Here is a 16,093-nt window from a genome sequence, read left to right as displayed (position 1 = left end):
TCTGCAGACACACCCAGGGGTAAAGCCCAGCCCAGGATCCCTTTGTGTGGCATTCCACATCCACAGGGGCCTTGTGAGGAAGTCCATGAACTCTCTCCTGATGGGAGAACTCTCTCCGGAGCAGCCCAGCTTTGAGCCCACCAAGAACAAATTGCTGACCAACGAGCTCCGTGAGCTGTGGGCCACCGTGGAGCAGATGCGACTCGTGAAGGCCAACCACGTCTTCTTCCTGCTAGACCTGCTGCCTATCCTGCTGCTGGATGTGGCTGCTGGGCTCACCCTTTGGGTCTTTGGGACATCCTTCGTGCCGTTCGTCCTCTGCGCGGTGTTGCTCAGCACAGTTCAGGTGGGAGCCTTTGGCTTGTCAAGTGCACAGCCGTCCTCAGCATCCCTGGGGGAAATCTGGAGATGGTGGGGGTGAGTGCAGGCAGAGAACACGCATCCCCTGTGGCCCTCATCTGCTCGGCAGCCACATGCCCGGCTTAATTGCTCTCCGTGCCTCTCCAGCTGCTTCTCCCTGGGCGTCCTTCTTCCTATGGAAGTTGTTCTCTGGAACTTCAAGTTCAGGTTCTGCCATAGCCCAAGTGTGCCAAGAACCCAGATCCTGCTTTCTCAACAAAGCCTGGCTCCTCTCCACCACCGACATCACTCGATGTGCTAATAAGGGTTGAGCCCTGACTCCTGGCTGTCGGAGCCCATCTGGCAAGCCTTCTGCTCAGCGCTGGGTCCTTTCTGCATTCCGGATGTCAGTCCCTCATAAGTCACTAACTTCAGTGCTGGGGGACGAATAACGGACAGAATGTGGGGGTGATGATTTGCCCCAACTCACATTTGAGCCAGAATTCAGCCCCGAGTCTCCTGAGCCTCATGGCCCTGAGTGAACGAAGGAAGAGGGAGGGGCTGGGGGAGGCACTGGGGCAATGAGGGGGATGCCGGACCGGTGGGCTGCTCTCAGCGTGGGCTCTTCTCCCCCAGGCCCAGGCTGGCTGGCTGCAGCACGACTTTGGGCACCTGTCAGTCTTCAGCACCTCAAGGTGGAACCACATGCTCCACCACTTTGTGATTGGCCACCTCAAGGTCAGTGGGGTGGGAGGGGGGTCTCTGGAGCTCCAGGCAGCACAGCGCTGCCAAGGGGAAGGGGCCCTCTGTCTTCATACTCACGTCTCCCCTTTCCTGTAGGGGGCACCAGCCAGTTGGTGGAACCACATGCACTTCCAACACCACGCCAAGCCCAACTGCTTCCGCAAAGACCCAGACATCAACATGCATCCCTTCTTCTTTGCCCTGGGGAAGATCCTCTCCGTGGAGGTGAGCGGGGGTGTCAGCAAAAAGGTTTTGGCGGGGGAGGCGCCAGCACAGAGGGCTTTGTGGGGATGCCCACAGTGTTGTCGGTGTGAGTCAGACACTGGGGACTGGGCTGGCTGGGGCCTTTGCCATTTGGAAGTCCTGGGAGGCAACAGGCAGAGCCCAGGACCGTCACCGTCCTCCCTAGTGAGTTCAGTCAGCAAATAGTTACGATGTAGAAGACCCCACATGCTGTGCAGGATTCAGAGAATGCCCAGGAAAGGACGACAGGGTGAGGCCCCGCTCACCTGTGAAGCAATGGCGGCGCCTCCAGGGGTGCTTTCTCGACACTCTTGCCCGGGCAGGCATTTCACCTGAGCTTTGTGTTCCTCTCACACCTGGAGAGCCTACTTGTCACAATCGCTCCATCCAAGCTTGGACTGTCCTCCTGTTCTTTGACACCCGGTGCCTGGAACATTCATTCACCAAGTACTTTTTCCCACCCTCCTGGTCCCAGCCTGACTTCCAGGGTGGCCCGCGTTGGGTTTGAGTTGTCATCTGAGGATGTGAGCAGAGTCCTAATGTAGCTGCAGGAGGGAGAATGCCTGCGGGGGAGGGGGGAGATCTGGTGCACTCCTAGTGGGCATTAGGCAATGGAAGGTTCTGCAGGGCCACAGAATTCTTTGAAAAGTTCACTTAACACCCTTTGTCTCAGGCTCCAGGCTGAGTCAGAGTTCTGCCAGGTCCCCTCCCCGACTCTGACATTTCAGCTTGCCAGGAATTGAACTTTCGTTAAAGGCCATTTCAGTGCTAGGCATGAATTCAAGGTAGCCGGCCTCTCCTCTCAGCCCTCTGGCCACGGGAAGAAGTGTGAAAGGGCTTTGGCAGTGTGGGCTGTCCTGGTGTGAAGAGCTCGTGGCTTGAGGCTCGTGCCTCACCTGTCCATAATGTTCTGATTTTTTCACCTCATAAGCAGGAACTTGTTGGGTTTGTCACACGTCCAACTCTGTGCTGCGGTGAATAGTGTGCAGATGATGAACCTGACTTCCACCTGGCTCAGGTCGCTGCTTCAAGCCGTGTGGCTCTTAGTAGCAAATCTGTTGTCACTACAGAGGATTAAAAAAAAGGTGGGGCGGCATGGGAACCATCTCACATCAGTGCATGGGAACCATCTCACATCACTGTCTTTATTGCTTCTTGGTACCTGGGTTTCCATAAAATTCCTCTCTGCAGACTTTACGAATAGAGAATGATTTGGGACCCAGAATAGCCTTTCCTTTTTTCCCCCAGCCATGAGCCCAAGGATAGGCTGCCCGTTAGTGGATTCCTGGGCTGTAGGCTGCTTGGGGCTCAGCCCTGTCCCTCTGGGTACAGCTCTACTGGATGCTGATGTCTGTGCTGACCTTTGCACCCGCTTTGGGGCCTTCCGACTCTCCTGGGGGCAAGAGGTACACTGCTCTAAACAGAACCCTCTGACTTGCACGAGGTCAAACACAGTGGGGCGAAGGTGTAAGCATCATCAGGGGAGATGACTAACATGATGGCAGCAGTGGATGGGGCTTTTTTCCAGAACAGTTCCAGGATAGGTGCCAGGCTCTGCCCCTGCCCTCCCACTAAACAAGGAGGACCTCTTTTAGTTTTCTGCTGTCAGTGTGGCCTCAGGAGGGGTGACTCCCCCCACCACATCCAGGGCACCAGCAGGCCTGTCTGCATGGCTTCCCAGTACACCCTGGCTTCAGCGATGCCCCACTTCTCTGCTTCTCCTGGCCTGGTCCGTTCCTGCTCTTGCTGGATTAGCTGCAGCCTCCTCACTGGTCTCCCTGTGACTGACTACACCTTCCCCTACAACTCATTCTCTGCACTGCCAGCCTTTTAAAGTGTGGTGCCACACCCACAGAAGACACTTCAGTGACTTCCCATCTTCACTGGAATAAAACCCAGACTCCAAGGCTGGGCAGGGTGGCTCACACTTTTATTTCCAGCACTTTGGGAGGCCGAGGTGAGAGAATTGCCTGAACCCACAGGTTCAAGACCGGCCTGGGCATCTTGGCGAGACCTCATCTCTACAATAAATCAAAAATTTAGCCGGGCATGATGGTGCATGCCTGTAGTCCCAAATACTTGGAAGGCTGAAGTGGAAGGATCATCAGAGCCCAGCAGGTCAAGGCTGTGGTGGCCATGAGCGTGCCACTGCCCTCCAGCCTGGGTGACAGAATGAGATGCCGACTCAAAAAAAAAAAAACCAAAAAGACCCCCATACTCCTGACTAGCCTCACCAGGGCTTTCTAAGGCTGACTGATTGAGCTGGCGGCCCCAACCTGTCTCTTCAGCAGCGAGGCTTACAAAATAACTACCACCTACTGGGGAAAACTGCCAGAAGCTTCAGATTGCCAGGACATTCTTGGTGTCCTTTCCAGACATATTTGCCAAACTTTGCTCAATTTTCAAGGGATTTGCTAAAGCTCATGTTGAAGTCAAGAGACCAAAAGATTTTGATGGGGAACATTAGAGAGGCTGGATATAAAGGGAGTGCTTAATCTGTCTGGGGTAAACCATGGGGATTGGAGATTCTGATTTCAAAAAAGTACCAGATGGGAGACAGGAAGGGGAGAGGGCAGTGGGCCCTGGAAGCCTTGTGACAAAGGGTTCTGTGGCCAAACACAAGAGGACCCTGGGACCCTGAGGACCCTGCGTCATGTGTCCCTCCTGAGAGCACAGCCCACTGAGCTATGAGTCATGGCATGGCCCACTCCGTGTAGCACAGCTCTGGAGCAGGCCTGAACTTCCACACAGGGAAGAGCCAAGGTCACAGCAGGAGGGAGCGGGTGATGCATCTATGGATGCTGATTTGTGTTTGCTTCTCTTTGCAGCTCGGGAAACAGAAGAAAAAGTACATGCCATACAACCACCAGCACAAATACTTCTTCCTGAGTAAGTGTCTTCGTCCTGCCCAGGGGAGCTGCCTTAGAAGAGGGTGCTAAAGGGGTGCAAGGAAAAAGTAGGAAGCCAAGAGGTGACGGCATTTTAAGGAAAGGATAGGACTTTGGTATTTTAAGGAAGCAGTTTGCTGTCTCACCTGAGCAAAGTCAACTTAGGCTGATGTTTAGTTGAAGGTCATTTGATTGGAGGCAAACTAATTCTTCCCAATCCACCCCAGCTTCCACAAGGAAACTGAGTGGTTGGTTGGGGGAGGGGAGCGGGGTTCCTTCTTAAGCCTTAAATCTTATCTTAAACCTTGTCAAACAGACCTGGGCCAACGTGACCTCGTAGGCCCAGTCCAACCTCCAGGGGAACAAAGGTACAGATGGCTTTAAAAGGATGGGACCTAAGGGAAGAGCTGTTAGAACTAAGAAGACATTTCTGTGCTTGTCTTTGTACAAGCATTTTCTGAAGACAGCTATATATTCCCTGCTTTAAAAGACACACATGTAGTCTCAGCTACTGGGGAGGCTGAGGTGAGAGGATCCTCTGAGCTCAGGAGTTTGAGGCTGTGGTTAGCTGTGATCATTCCACTGTACTCTAGCCTGGGCAACAGAGCAAGACCCCATGTCTTTAAAAAAAAAGCCAGGTATGGTGGCTCACACCTATAATTCCAGCACTTTGGGAGACTGAGGCAGGAGGATTGCTTGAGCCCAGGGGTTTGAGACCAGCCTGAGCAACATAGCAAGATTTCATCACTACAAGAAACAAAAAAATTAGCCGGGCATAGAGATGTGTACTCAGGAGACTGAGACAGAAGGATCACCTGAGCCCAGGAAGTTGAGACTGCGGTGGGCTGTGATCATGCCACTGCACTCCAGCCTGGGTGCGACAGATTAAGACCCCAACTCCAAAAATTTCTGCTGGATAATGCCTAAAATTTGAGCTTTAACTCCTTTAACAATTGGAAATTTTATTTTATTTTATTTATTTATTTTTTTGAGTTGGAATCTCACTCTGTCGCCCAGACTGGAGTGCAGTGGCCGCTCCCGGCCACCGCAGCCTCGACCTGCTGGGCTCCGGCGATCCTTCCGCCTCAGCCTTCCGAGTAGCTGGAATTACAGGCATGTGCTACCACGCCTGGCTGATTTTTTGATTTATTGTAGAGATGAGGTCTTGCTGTCCAGGGGGTCTTGAACCCGCAGGCTCAGGCAATCCACTCACCTCAGCCTCCCAAAGGCACGAGATTACAGGCTGAGCCACCGAGCCCGGCTAACAATTTGAAATTTTAAAGGACAGGAGGGAAGGATTCTGTTGATCCCATCTTAGTTTGAAGGAATTCATCCTAACTGCCTAGTGCCAACTATCCCTCCTAGAGAAAGGTGGGTAGGTAGCATTGGGTCCTACAGAGAAGAGTTACAGAGGAAACAAGGCAGCACATGGAATGGGCTCCACTCTTGAGCTCCCAGTTTTCTTTCAAAAGAAGCCCCTTTGCTCCTTCCCTCAGCTGTCTTCCAGGGCTTCAGTGAGGTGACACAGGCCCATCCCAGGTCCAAAGATGTGCACTTCTAGCCTCCAAGGGCTCGGCAGTGACCCCCGCAACGCACACAGCCCTGCTCCTGCCCCTTCACCTGCATGTCGAGCAGCCAAGAACACAGACAAGGCAGATGACTGCAGGGACAGGCCTCGCGCCAGCAGGAAGGCCCTGGCAGAGGCAGGGCTCTCAAGTCAATGCAGGGAGTGTTAAGTTAGCAGCACCCTCTTAAGGGTGTGGGAGCAGAGCAAGGCCCGTGCGTGGGGCTGAGTCCCCTGGCTGCCTGTCCCACTGAAAAGAGTTGCTCTCCCACCCTCACCCTCCCTGGCGGTTGTCTTGGGAGATTTTGCCTTCTCCAGACTTGCATCTGTGCCCACTCCAGTGCCCACGGGTCCTGGTGAACTGAGGAGTGCTCCGGCAGCTGGAGGGCAACAGGAGGGGCCAGGTGGGAGGCAGTCCGCTGGAGGCCGCCATGCTGGAGGCCATCTCTCCAGCACCAGCTGACGCTTTCCCAACCCTCCTGCCACTCATGCCTCCTCCCTGTCTCCGATTCCTCCCCAGTCGGGCCTCCAGCCTTGCTGCCTCTCTACTTCCAGTGGTATATTTTCTATTTTGTTATCCAGCGGAAGAAGTGGGTGGTGAGTATCCATGGCCCACAAAACCCACATCCTGTGTCTCTAACCATCTAGGGTGGGGAGGGGGTACCCAGGGGAGGCTGAGACTGACTCCAGGCCTAATATTGGAGCAAAACAATAGGCCAAGGTATAGATCCTCCTTATCTCTCAGCTGGACAAAATGATCTGGGCTTAGCAGTCACCTCGACTACCAGTGCCTGACTTTGGTGGCCAGTGTTGCCTGAGGTTCTTGGGCAGGGCATCATGCCAGGGACCAGGTGGAAACAGGGACACTGAGTGGGAGACACTCAGTGCCTACTCTCAGGAAACTTCTGGTGAGGCAGAATGTGGTTGTCACTAGAATAGAGGTACAGGCCATGGGTTCTGGGGATCTTAGAAGGGTCCTGGCCGCACCTGGCTTTGGGAAGTCACTTTTCTTGATGGGCAGGATGTTGTGATACAGGAGTGGGGTGAGGGGATGGATGCCAAGCAGAGGAGCTGGGAGGTAAGGGGCGAGTTTGGCCCCAGATGTTTGCTGGGGGAAGACTCAGGTGTCAGGAAGAGTGCGGTACTTGGTTCAGTATGCAGAAAGGTGGTGGGAAATTTGATCAGGGTGCTGGGTGGTCTGAGCCATGGCCTGGGAAGACTCCTTGGGGGCATGCTGAAGGCTGTGATGGGCTGGAAAGGGGCTGGATGCAGGAGACCCTGTAGACGTTGGCTCTTGCAGAGGTGACAGGCAGGGAGGGCTGCGGGTGCCATCTGGAATGGAAGAAAGGAGCAGTGGCGCTAGGGATTGCAAGACTGGGCCACAAGAGATGCTGAAGGTAGCCGAATCTGGACACCTGGGAGGATGGCTGCCCAACCAAAGTAGCAGGTGATGGGAAAGGAAAAGGAAGAGCTGCATCCTGGCTGCAGTACGTTCTCCCTTCTCACCACAGGACCTGGCCTGGATGATCACCTTCTATATCCGCATCTTCCTCACTTACATGCCACTGCTGGGGCTAAAAGGCTTCCTGGGCCTGTTCCTCATGGTCAGGTAGTATTGATGCGATGGGGTTGGGGATGGGCGAGGGGATGTGCAGAGGGAGGGCGTGACCGGTCTGGGTAGGGGGCTGGTTTTGGGAGTTGGCTTGGGAGGGTGGACAGGCTGGAGCCTATTGTTTTGCTGGGACGTCAGGACTCTGAGCTCTGCCTGTCCTGTTTTTTGTCTGTGCCCATCCATCAGGTTCCTGGAGAGCAACTGGTTTGTGTGGGTGACACAGATGAACCACATACCCATGCACATTGATCACGACCGGAACATGGACTGGGTCTCCACCCAGGTAAGGCACAGTCACGCAGAAGACTTGGGCGTGACAAAAACGATCGAAAAGGGTGGGTGAAGACAGTAAGAGAAAAAAAAAAAAAAAAAGGACCCTCCCCCTCCCCCAGTGCTGTCTCATTAGCTTGAGGCTTCTCTCCTGCCACCATGTGACGGGAGTGGCCAGGACAGCCCCACACCCCCTCCCCAGCCAGACTTACCTGGAGAAGGATGGGCCGGCCTCTCTGCCTGACCTGAGACATCCCTCCTGACCTTCTCCTGCAGCTTCAGGCCACATGCAACGTCCACAAATCTGCCTTCAATGACTGGTTCAGTGGACACCTCAACTTCCAGATTGAGCACCAGTGAGTAGGGAGCTCCGAGAACCAGGTCCTGGGGAGGGTGGAAGTGTGGGGGCAGGTGGGAGCAGAGACACTGACTCTCCCCTATTCTCCCCAAAGTCTCTTCCCCACGATGCCCCGACACAATTACCACAAAGTGGCCCCCCTGGTGCGGTCCCTGTGTGCCAAGCATGGCATAGAGTACCAGTCCAAGCCCCTGTTCTCAGCCTTTGCCGATATCGTCCAGTGAGTATCTCAGCCCAGGACGATGGCCGGGGAGGGAAGAGGCAGGGTTGTGGGAACGGGAATGGTTGTGGCATGCAAGGTGGGGAGTAACGGGAAGGTGTTCCCAGGCATCTGGAATGGAGGTCACCATGGCAAAGGGGCTCTGCTGGGCTTGTGGCCAGGTCAGGCCTTTGCTGTCACTGGGGTTCCCCTCTGCGACTTGGCCCCAGCTAGCTTTCTCAGAAGCCAAGGGAAGAGAGCCTCAGTCACAAGAAGCTCGCTCCGTCTCTGGACTCCACTCTGCCTCCCTCACGTCTGCTCCCATCTGTCCCTGCAGCTCACTGAAGGAGTCGGGGCAGCTCTGGCTAGATGCCTATCTTCACCAGTAACAACCCCCGCCCTGTGTGGAAGAGGAAGAGGACTCGAGTCAAAGCAGAGGGACCCTGGAGGGACAAAACCACTGTGATTCTCATACTCAGAGCGGGGTGGGTTTGGAAACATGAAGGCACTGGCTCAAGCCCCTCCCTTTTACCTTCCAGGCTCAAATCTAATCTAAGACCCAGAAAGGTATGAGGGCCACACACATTCTCTGGAAGGAAGGAAGGAGCCATCAGGGCAGGGATGGAGACGCTTCTGTTGTTTATTTTTTCTAGACTGGCAGATGCAGGCAGTTCTGAGTAGAGGGAACCAGTAGGGTACTGGAGAAGGGGGCACCCACTGAGCTCAGAATAGGGAAGAGAGTTGGCACCAGCGTTCTACTCACCTGAAGGGCGGGCCGCTCAGTGCCTTCTTGGTCTTCACACGCCAACCTCAGAGGGGTAAGAAAGCTGAGCCTTTTGAGCCAGTTCAGAAAGCAGGCATGAACGCTTAGAAGTCTGAGGCCCGGCATGATTCAATGCCCAGGAACTCGGCTCACTGCCCAAGACGAGGTGTAACTGGTGTCTGTCTCAGGCTGCTGGGAGAAGCAAGAGCCAGAACTAGGGTGTTGGAGACATTTGGCCCCACGGGATCCTGGCAACACTGATTTCCATCTCTTCCGTCTAGGGTTTAGAGAGAACATTAGATCCCAGCTCTTGCTAGAACAGACGGTACAGAGAGTTGCTGGCCATCAAAAACCCCTTCATCTTTTGTGTCACCTCTTCTTTTTACCTCTTTATCCCCCAAGGAACAAAACACTCCCAGAACTGGGAGTCTGCTTTCTGCCCACAAGTAAGGAGCAACTTAGTCTTTCCTTCTCCCTAGAAACAAACGGGGCATCCAGTGGTATCCATTTGTTTCCCAACCTATAACTCCAAGTTTAATTAAGTAGCAATTTTTGGGAATGCCTAGGCCTGCTAAAGATAAATAAATAAAGTAGCAGTTAGCACAAGTGACCAAATTGAAAGATACTAATTACCAGTCATGAGGAAAGACACACATTTTAATTAGAGTGTAAGGACTATAAACAGAAACTTCCTATAACCTAAAATGATCTTGCAGCATTATTTTTGAGCAGGAGCCGTGTTAATCACTTCATAGTTCTAAATCAGAAACGGGAAGATTAAAAACAGAACGGTTTGTGACCATCATTGCTATAGCTAGGCGTTTTACTCTGTCCCGCTTGTCCAAGGGTTCTATTCTAGAGGTCATATAGGAATTTAGACTACATATAGAATCAGTGTAACACTGTGTATCAGTGTAACACTGGGATACAATTTTGGGGTTTTTTTTAGTTGGGGTCTTACTCTGTCCCCAGGCTGGAGTGTAGTGGCACGATCAGGGCTCTGCAGCCTTTATCTACTGGGCTCAAGTAATCCTCCCTCCTCAGCCTCCTGGGTAGCACCACCACGCCTGGCTAATTTTTGTATTTTTTGTAGAGACAAGGTCACACTATGTTGCCCAGGCTGGTCTTGAGCAGTCCTCCTGCCTTAGCCTCCCAAAGTGCTAGGATTGCAGGTATGAACCACCACACCTGGTCTGAAATATAATTTTTTAATCTTCTGGTTTTTAAAAGATAAAGACAGTTTAACTCACTCTCTGGAGTGGACACAGGGATATGCCCAGGGTCTTGCCTTAACTCCGAGGGCTTCTCAACAGCCTTCACACCTTCCCCAACCTGCAGCCTTTCCATCCTTGTGAAGGGATGATTTCTTGGACTGTTCAACAGCATCTGCTCAAGGCACGATGACCATTTTGGACGCTGGGAGGAGAACCTCAAGCCAGAAGGAAAAAGCAGAGCCCACGTTTAGTTTTGAGAGGGAGTGGCAGACCGTGGAGGAGATGAGGGTTGTACAGCATACTGGGGTGGTTAGAGACACCACCTGTTGAAAGGCCATTTGTGTTGCTTAGAGGCTTGTCAAAATAAAGATGAGAGATAATACAGTTGGAGAACAGGTTGCAGAATTCAGAGCTTTTCCATGTGGGCAGATTTTGCCAGCCTGGAGAACCTGGTTTAAAACAGCCTGGGTAGAAATGTCAGAAGAATTAGAAAGTTCTAACTCATGAGCTTCCTCATTCCAAAATAGGTACTGATCTTCCCTGTTCTGTTCCTGCCATTGACGTTTAGGTGTGGTGTCACCAGCCTTCTAGACACCCGGCCTTGTGCCTAGGCTGCCCAACCTGAGCAAACACCAGCGAGGCTCTGAGCCAAGACCAGGTCCTCAAAGCACCCGAACCACTCACTGTGGCCTTCTGTCCTTAGCCTCTAGCAGTGTGGTCTTTCACATGACCACAAGGGACACGTCAGTTACAGAATGTTACTGTGATAAAATGATGATCCAATCCACTGACAGGTGAGAGAATACAGGCTTAGGAAAAGTAACCTCTGGTCACACAGATTATGGCACAATTAACACCTGAACTCCAACTTCTGTTTATCTTTGTTACTTTTACTTTTTACAACTGGGCCAGAGGCATTTTCTCCAGTCAGGCCCAGTATCAGTATCCTCGCCTGTGCCAGTTTTGTGACTACATCATGATGAAGCCGAAAAATAAAGTTAATTTTCACCAGATGAACTGGATGTCATGAAGGCAGTTGGTTTAATTGTAGCTTCTTCAAGGAGATCCTTTATCTCACAGAGTAGGTGGGAGACGAGAAATCTGCTCAATTTATTAAAGCTCCTAGCAAGAATGATTTGGAACCATGGTGTGAGTATATATGTACACAGAATCCCCCTGCTACAAACAAGTTACTGTTCACCTCTGTGTAACTAATTCCTGAACACAAATTGCAGGCTCCCCTTTGTATGAGCCCCTGGGCAGAGGAAGAAACATCAGAGCCACCAAGTCAAGCAAGAAAAAGCAAAACAAAGTGCCTTTCCATGAAGCAATGATGCCTAGGCACACCTGCCAGGTTTCACGTGTACCATTTTCTCGTAGGAGGCGTCACCTGTCCATTTGTCCTTCGTTTTCCATTTTGAATCATTTTCTCTTTACTTTTTAGCTTGTTTTTAATTTTGGAATGGTTGGTTCCCACGAGCCTTGCTTGCCTGCACCTTGCTCTGCAAGCACAGTGCTGCAGAGCCAGACTGCAGAGCCCTGCCTCAACCACCCGTCCTCCTAGGATGCCTCTCCTGAGCACAGGCAGAACACTTGCAGGCAGGATTGATTTTCCCTGCAGTGTTTCCATACAAAATGACATAGATAAACTTCTAGAAGAGACCAAGCAACTCACCAAAAAGCAAAAGGAAAACAAGCTATTACATGCTTGACTACCATGTGGTACAAAGCCTTAATTGGAGCTACTGCACTGAGGTGACAAATCAAAAAAAAAAAAAAAAAATCTTAACCACTGCCGGGTGTGGTGGCTCATGCCTATGAACTCAGCACCCTGGAAGGCAGAGGTGAGAGGACTGCCTGAGCCCAGGGATTGAGACCAGCCTGGACAATTTGGCAAGGCCTCATCTCTACAATAAAATTAGCCAGGTGTGGTGGCACATGCCTGTAGTTCCAGCCAGCAGATCGAAGCTGTGGTCACTGTGATTATGCCACTGCACTCCAGCCTGGGCGACAGGATGAGATTCCAACTCAAAAAAAAAAAAAAATTACTGTCTCTAGGTCCTGTTATCACAACCACAGGTTAGTATCAAAGTACTAGAATCAGAAGATGGAGCTCAAGTAAATTGTGTGCTTGGTACCACATAGAAAAATCAGGGTTGGCTGGTTTGCTGAGATGGTCATTCTGTCACCCAGGCTGGAGTAGTGGTGAGACTATGGCTCACTGCAGCCTTGACCTGCTGGGTTTGAGATTCTATGGCCTCAGCCTCCCAAGTAGTTATCACTACAGTGTGCCTCCACACCCAGCTGAGTTCCCTGGCCTTGGGACAGAACTTTTCCTGTCTACACCAGTTTTCTTTTTATTTGAGTTGGACTCTTATTGTTGCCCAGGCTGCAATGGCACACTCACGGCCAAGGCAGCCTTGACCTGCTGGGCTCAGGCGACTTTCGCCTCAGCCTTCCAAGTAGCTGGAACCACAGGTGCACATCACATCTGGCTAATTTTTTATTTATTGTGGAAACCTGTGGGCTCAAGCAATCCTCTCACCTCGGCCTTCTAAGATCTGGGATTATAGGCGTGAGCCACCACGCCCGGCTACCAGTGATTTTCAGAGAATCCCCTAGTTACAGGCCATTGCTGGGGAGAACATATCTTTTTGCTGCTTCAACCAGAGGTGCTCTTACATCCTGAGATTTCACATAAGATTTTACTTGTAAAATAGGTTGCCCCATCAAAAGACGTGAAACCCACTGGTCTTTAAGCTTCTACTGTTTAATCTGTCAAAACTGTCAACTTAAACTTTGGACAGTTACTTAGGCATCCTTGTTAACGTCCAATGGCGGTGACAGTAATGCTAAAACATCAGAAACTCAGATGGGCCAGATCCCCACCAAGCATTATCGGCATCACAAAACTTCCAAGGTTCAAAAACATTCCATCTCCGAGAAACAGCAACCTGAACTTGATGTCTTAACAAGAAAATGGTTTCAGAATGGCAGCGTCACCATTTATCAGTTAGCAAAATACATGGCTGGATGTCACGAGGCAGTTGATCTAAACTGTGAGGCTTTCTTAAAGGCGCTCCTTCATGTCATACTGAGATAGAAACCTAGACCATGTATTAAAACGCCTTTCCCAGCAAGATAAACAAGGTCTCCTCCAATGGCTGCGATACCACCACTGAGCTGCTGTGGCCATCCTATGGGGGCACAGCGCCATCTTGTGGCCACCTTCAAACCACCTATTGTTCATAGAATGCAATTTCAGCATTCTGTCTGGAGCTTGGGGTACTTGGCATTTGTTTTTTTGAGTCTCCAGCGATAATTCTGCCTCAGTCTTCCAAGTAGCTGAAACCACAGGTACATGCCACCTCACCCGGTTAATTTTTTAAAGATTTATTGTAGAGATTGTAGAACCTTGCCAAGTTGCCCAGGCTGGTCTCGAACTCCTGGGCTCAGGCAATCTCTAGCCTACGCCTCCCAAAGTGCTGGGACTATAGGTGTAAGCCACCACACTCTGCTGGGATATTTGCAACTGTTCTCAAAGAACATGACATTGTGGTTACTTTTATAATTTTATTGACTTTTTTTTTCTTCATAACTTTAAAACAAAAACAGCACATGAAAACCAGTGTCTAATCCCAAAGTCTCAATTTAGTTGACTGTCAGATGAATGTCACCATGACTCCTTGGAATAACCACTGTAAAGACTCAAATTACATAGCAAGTTCCAGTTTTCTGCCCACCCCCAGACACAGCCAGTAATCAGACCCCGCTGCCAACTCCAGCCAATCTTAACCCTCATCTGCCAAGACTGGGCCTTCGTGATGGCTCTCAGGGTGCGTCAAGACTGAATTAGAGAATCACAGTCCCGGCCCACCATCCCCTCCCACCAGCCAGCAAATTATTTCTGGAGAGTCTTCTGTCTCCACCATTTATCTCCCTCTCTCCCTTCTCCAGAACTCATTACTATCACTTTCACGTAACAATGGACTCGGTGTCCGCTCAACTGCCTGAGAATCCTGACATATTTTCCTGAGCTAAAAAGAAAACAAAGTACCTCAGTGACCTTCCTGCCATGAAGATCAAGCACAAAAGGGAAAAGCACTGCTGGGAAAGGCTGCGGAATCCTCTCCCCACCCCTGGAGCTGGCTGCCAAGAGTGCAGTAAGGCAGGTGGCCGACCCAGGGCCAAGGAGGTATGATGGGGAAACACATTTATTTTCCCCTTTTGAACTTCCCTGCTGCCCCAGTCTTTGCCTTCTTCTTAGCAGACCCCTTGGGTTCGGGCTCCTTGCGCTTAGCTGAAGACAGAGAGCCGGTCACCTTGAAGAAATCATCCAGGCGGCCCTGGGTGCTGCCCTGGCGGCTCTTGCTCAGCCTCTTGACTCCACTGCGGATTCGCTCCTCAGAGAACTGCTTTTCGCCGCACATGAACTTGACCAGCTCTTCTTCGTTGGGCTCACTCCACTTCAGCTCCACAGACTCGGGGTCCAGCACCTCGGGCTCCAGGAAGAGCTGCTGGGCCTCCTTGTGGAGCCAGTTTTCCGGCACGGGGTACTTGCTGGGGTCCAGCCGCCGCACGATCTCCTCAATGCTCTTGTGCTTCTGGATGAGGTCCACGGCCCGCTTGGGCCCGATGCCCCGGATGCTCTCGCAGTAGTCGCTGCCCAGCAGGATGCACAAATCCACAAACTGTTCCTGGGTCAGGCCCAGCTCCTGCAGAATCCGGCTCAGGTGGAATTCCTGGATGGGCAGCTTCTTGGCCTCACTGGCCGTCAGGTGTCGCATCAGCACTGGGCTGCCGAAAGTGAGGCAGTCCATGTCCTCGGTGGCCGCAGCGTAGACTTTGCCGGCCTTCACCAGGGCAGCACAGCTGGCCTCTGCCTCGCTGGGCGCATCAAGGTACGGGATGCCCATGAGGCTCAGCAGATGCTTGCACTCGTCGTTGTGCTGCTTGGTGACCTTCACCAGCCGCTTCGTGAACTTTTCCACCTCCAGCTCGGCCCCGGCGGCCTGAGCTTGCTGCAGCTGCTTCTCAGCCTCCGCCCGCCGCTCGCTGCGTTTGGCCAGCTCGCCTGACTTGAGCTGGGGTGGCTTGCCATCGAAGACGTACACGGGCTTGATTCCATTTTCCATCATGCGGATGGTGCGGTAGAACATGCCCATCAGATGGCTGGTAGTCTCGCCCTCCTCGTTCTGCAGCACATCCCCACCCTGGCGAACAGCAATCAGGAACTGATAGATGCTCATGGAGGCATCAATGGCCACCTTGCGGCCAAAGTAGCTCTTGATGTCATTCTCTCGGATGGCACTGGGGGCCACATCAGCAATTAGTTTGGCCAGACCTTGAATTCCCATGGCAATCCAGAGGAGGGATGGCTAAAAATAAAAGGCAAAGAAGAGAAGAGAAGGAGGAATTTTAAAGATGCAAACAGAGCAAGGGTTACAAATGGTGCTATTGGACCAACTTCATGCCTTCAGCTAACCAAACTGAGCCCAACAAAAAGGGTACACCAGCACTGTGGAAGATGAAAAGATGAATGAGACAAGGTTCCATCTTAAGCAATAACATCTGTGTTATTTATTCTACCAGGCTTTCCAATTGTTCCTGCTTTTCCTTCACAGGGTTCTTTCTGAAACATAAAAGACTGTTAAATTCCTCCTTCGAGCCGGGCTCAGTGGCTCAGCCTGTAATCCCGCACCTTTGGGAGGCTGAGGTGAGTGGACTACCTGAGCCCACGGGTTCGAGATCCGCCTGGGCAGCAAGACCTCATCTCTACAATAAAGCAAAAAAATCAGCCGGGCGTGGTAGCGCGCACCTCTAATTCCAGCTACTTGGAAGGCTGAGGTGGAAGGATTGCCGGAGCCCAGCAGGTGAGGCTGCGGTGGGCGGGAGCGGC

At 51.9% G+C, this 16,093-nt stretch overlaps 2 protein-coding genes across 2 annotated transcripts in view; one reads left to right on the top strand and one right to left on the bottom strand.

Annotated features, from left to right (window-relative positions):
* The first annotated feature begins 35 nt into the window (after positions 1 to 35).
* The window catches only part of LOC103253950 (transmembrane protein 258), a 21,984-nt gene continuing 5,926 nt past the window's right edge, over positions 36 to 16,093 (top strand). The window contains exons 1-10 of the mRNA XM_008052150.1: positions 36 to 346; positions 976 to 1,077; positions 1,180 to 1,308; positions 4,155 to 4,215; positions 6,299 to 6,375; positions 7,290 to 7,387; positions 7,577 to 7,673; positions 7,937 to 8,016; positions 8,113 to 8,238; positions 8,555 to 9,785. Coding sequence (XP_008050341.1) covers positions 86 to 346; positions 976 to 1,077; positions 1,180 to 1,308; positions 4,155 to 4,215; positions 6,299 to 6,375; positions 7,290 to 7,387; positions 7,577 to 7,673; positions 7,937 to 8,016; positions 8,113 to 8,238; positions 8,555 to 8,606 — 1,083 coding nt within the window. The 5' untranslated portion in view covers positions 36 to 85 and the 3' untranslated portion in view covers positions 8,607 to 9,785. Of the gene's footprint in view, positions 347 to 975; positions 1,078 to 1,179; positions 1,309 to 4,154; positions 4,216 to 6,298; positions 6,376 to 7,289; positions 7,388 to 7,576; positions 7,674 to 7,936; positions 8,017 to 8,112; positions 8,239 to 8,554 lie in introns of the transcript that reaches the window.
* Positions 13,754 to 16,093, bottom strand: part of FEN1 (flap structure-specific endonuclease 1) — a 3,838-nt gene continuing 1,498 nt past the window's right edge. Inside the window, exon 2 of the mRNA XM_008052148.2 lies at positions 13,754 to 15,572. Within this exon, the coding sequence (XP_008050339.1) occupies positions 14,409 to 15,551 (1,143 nt within the window). The 5' untranslated portion in view covers positions 15,552 to 15,572 and the 3' untranslated portion in view covers positions 13,754 to 14,408. The remainder of the gene's footprint in view (positions 15,573 to 16,093) is intronic.

This window comes from Carlito syrichta, unplaced genomic scaffold, assembly GCF_000164805.1.
Source record: "Carlito syrichta isolate Samal-C Ts95f unplaced genomic scaffold, Tarsius_syrichta-2.0.1 Scaffold258390, whole genome shotgun sequence".
NCBI classification, from domain to species: domain Eukaryota; kingdom Metazoa; phylum Chordata; class Mammalia; order Primates; family Tarsiidae; genus Carlito; species Carlito syrichta.
The sequence above is the reverse complement of the archived record's forward strand: the minus strand, read 5'-3'. Positions and strand labels throughout refer to the sequence as shown.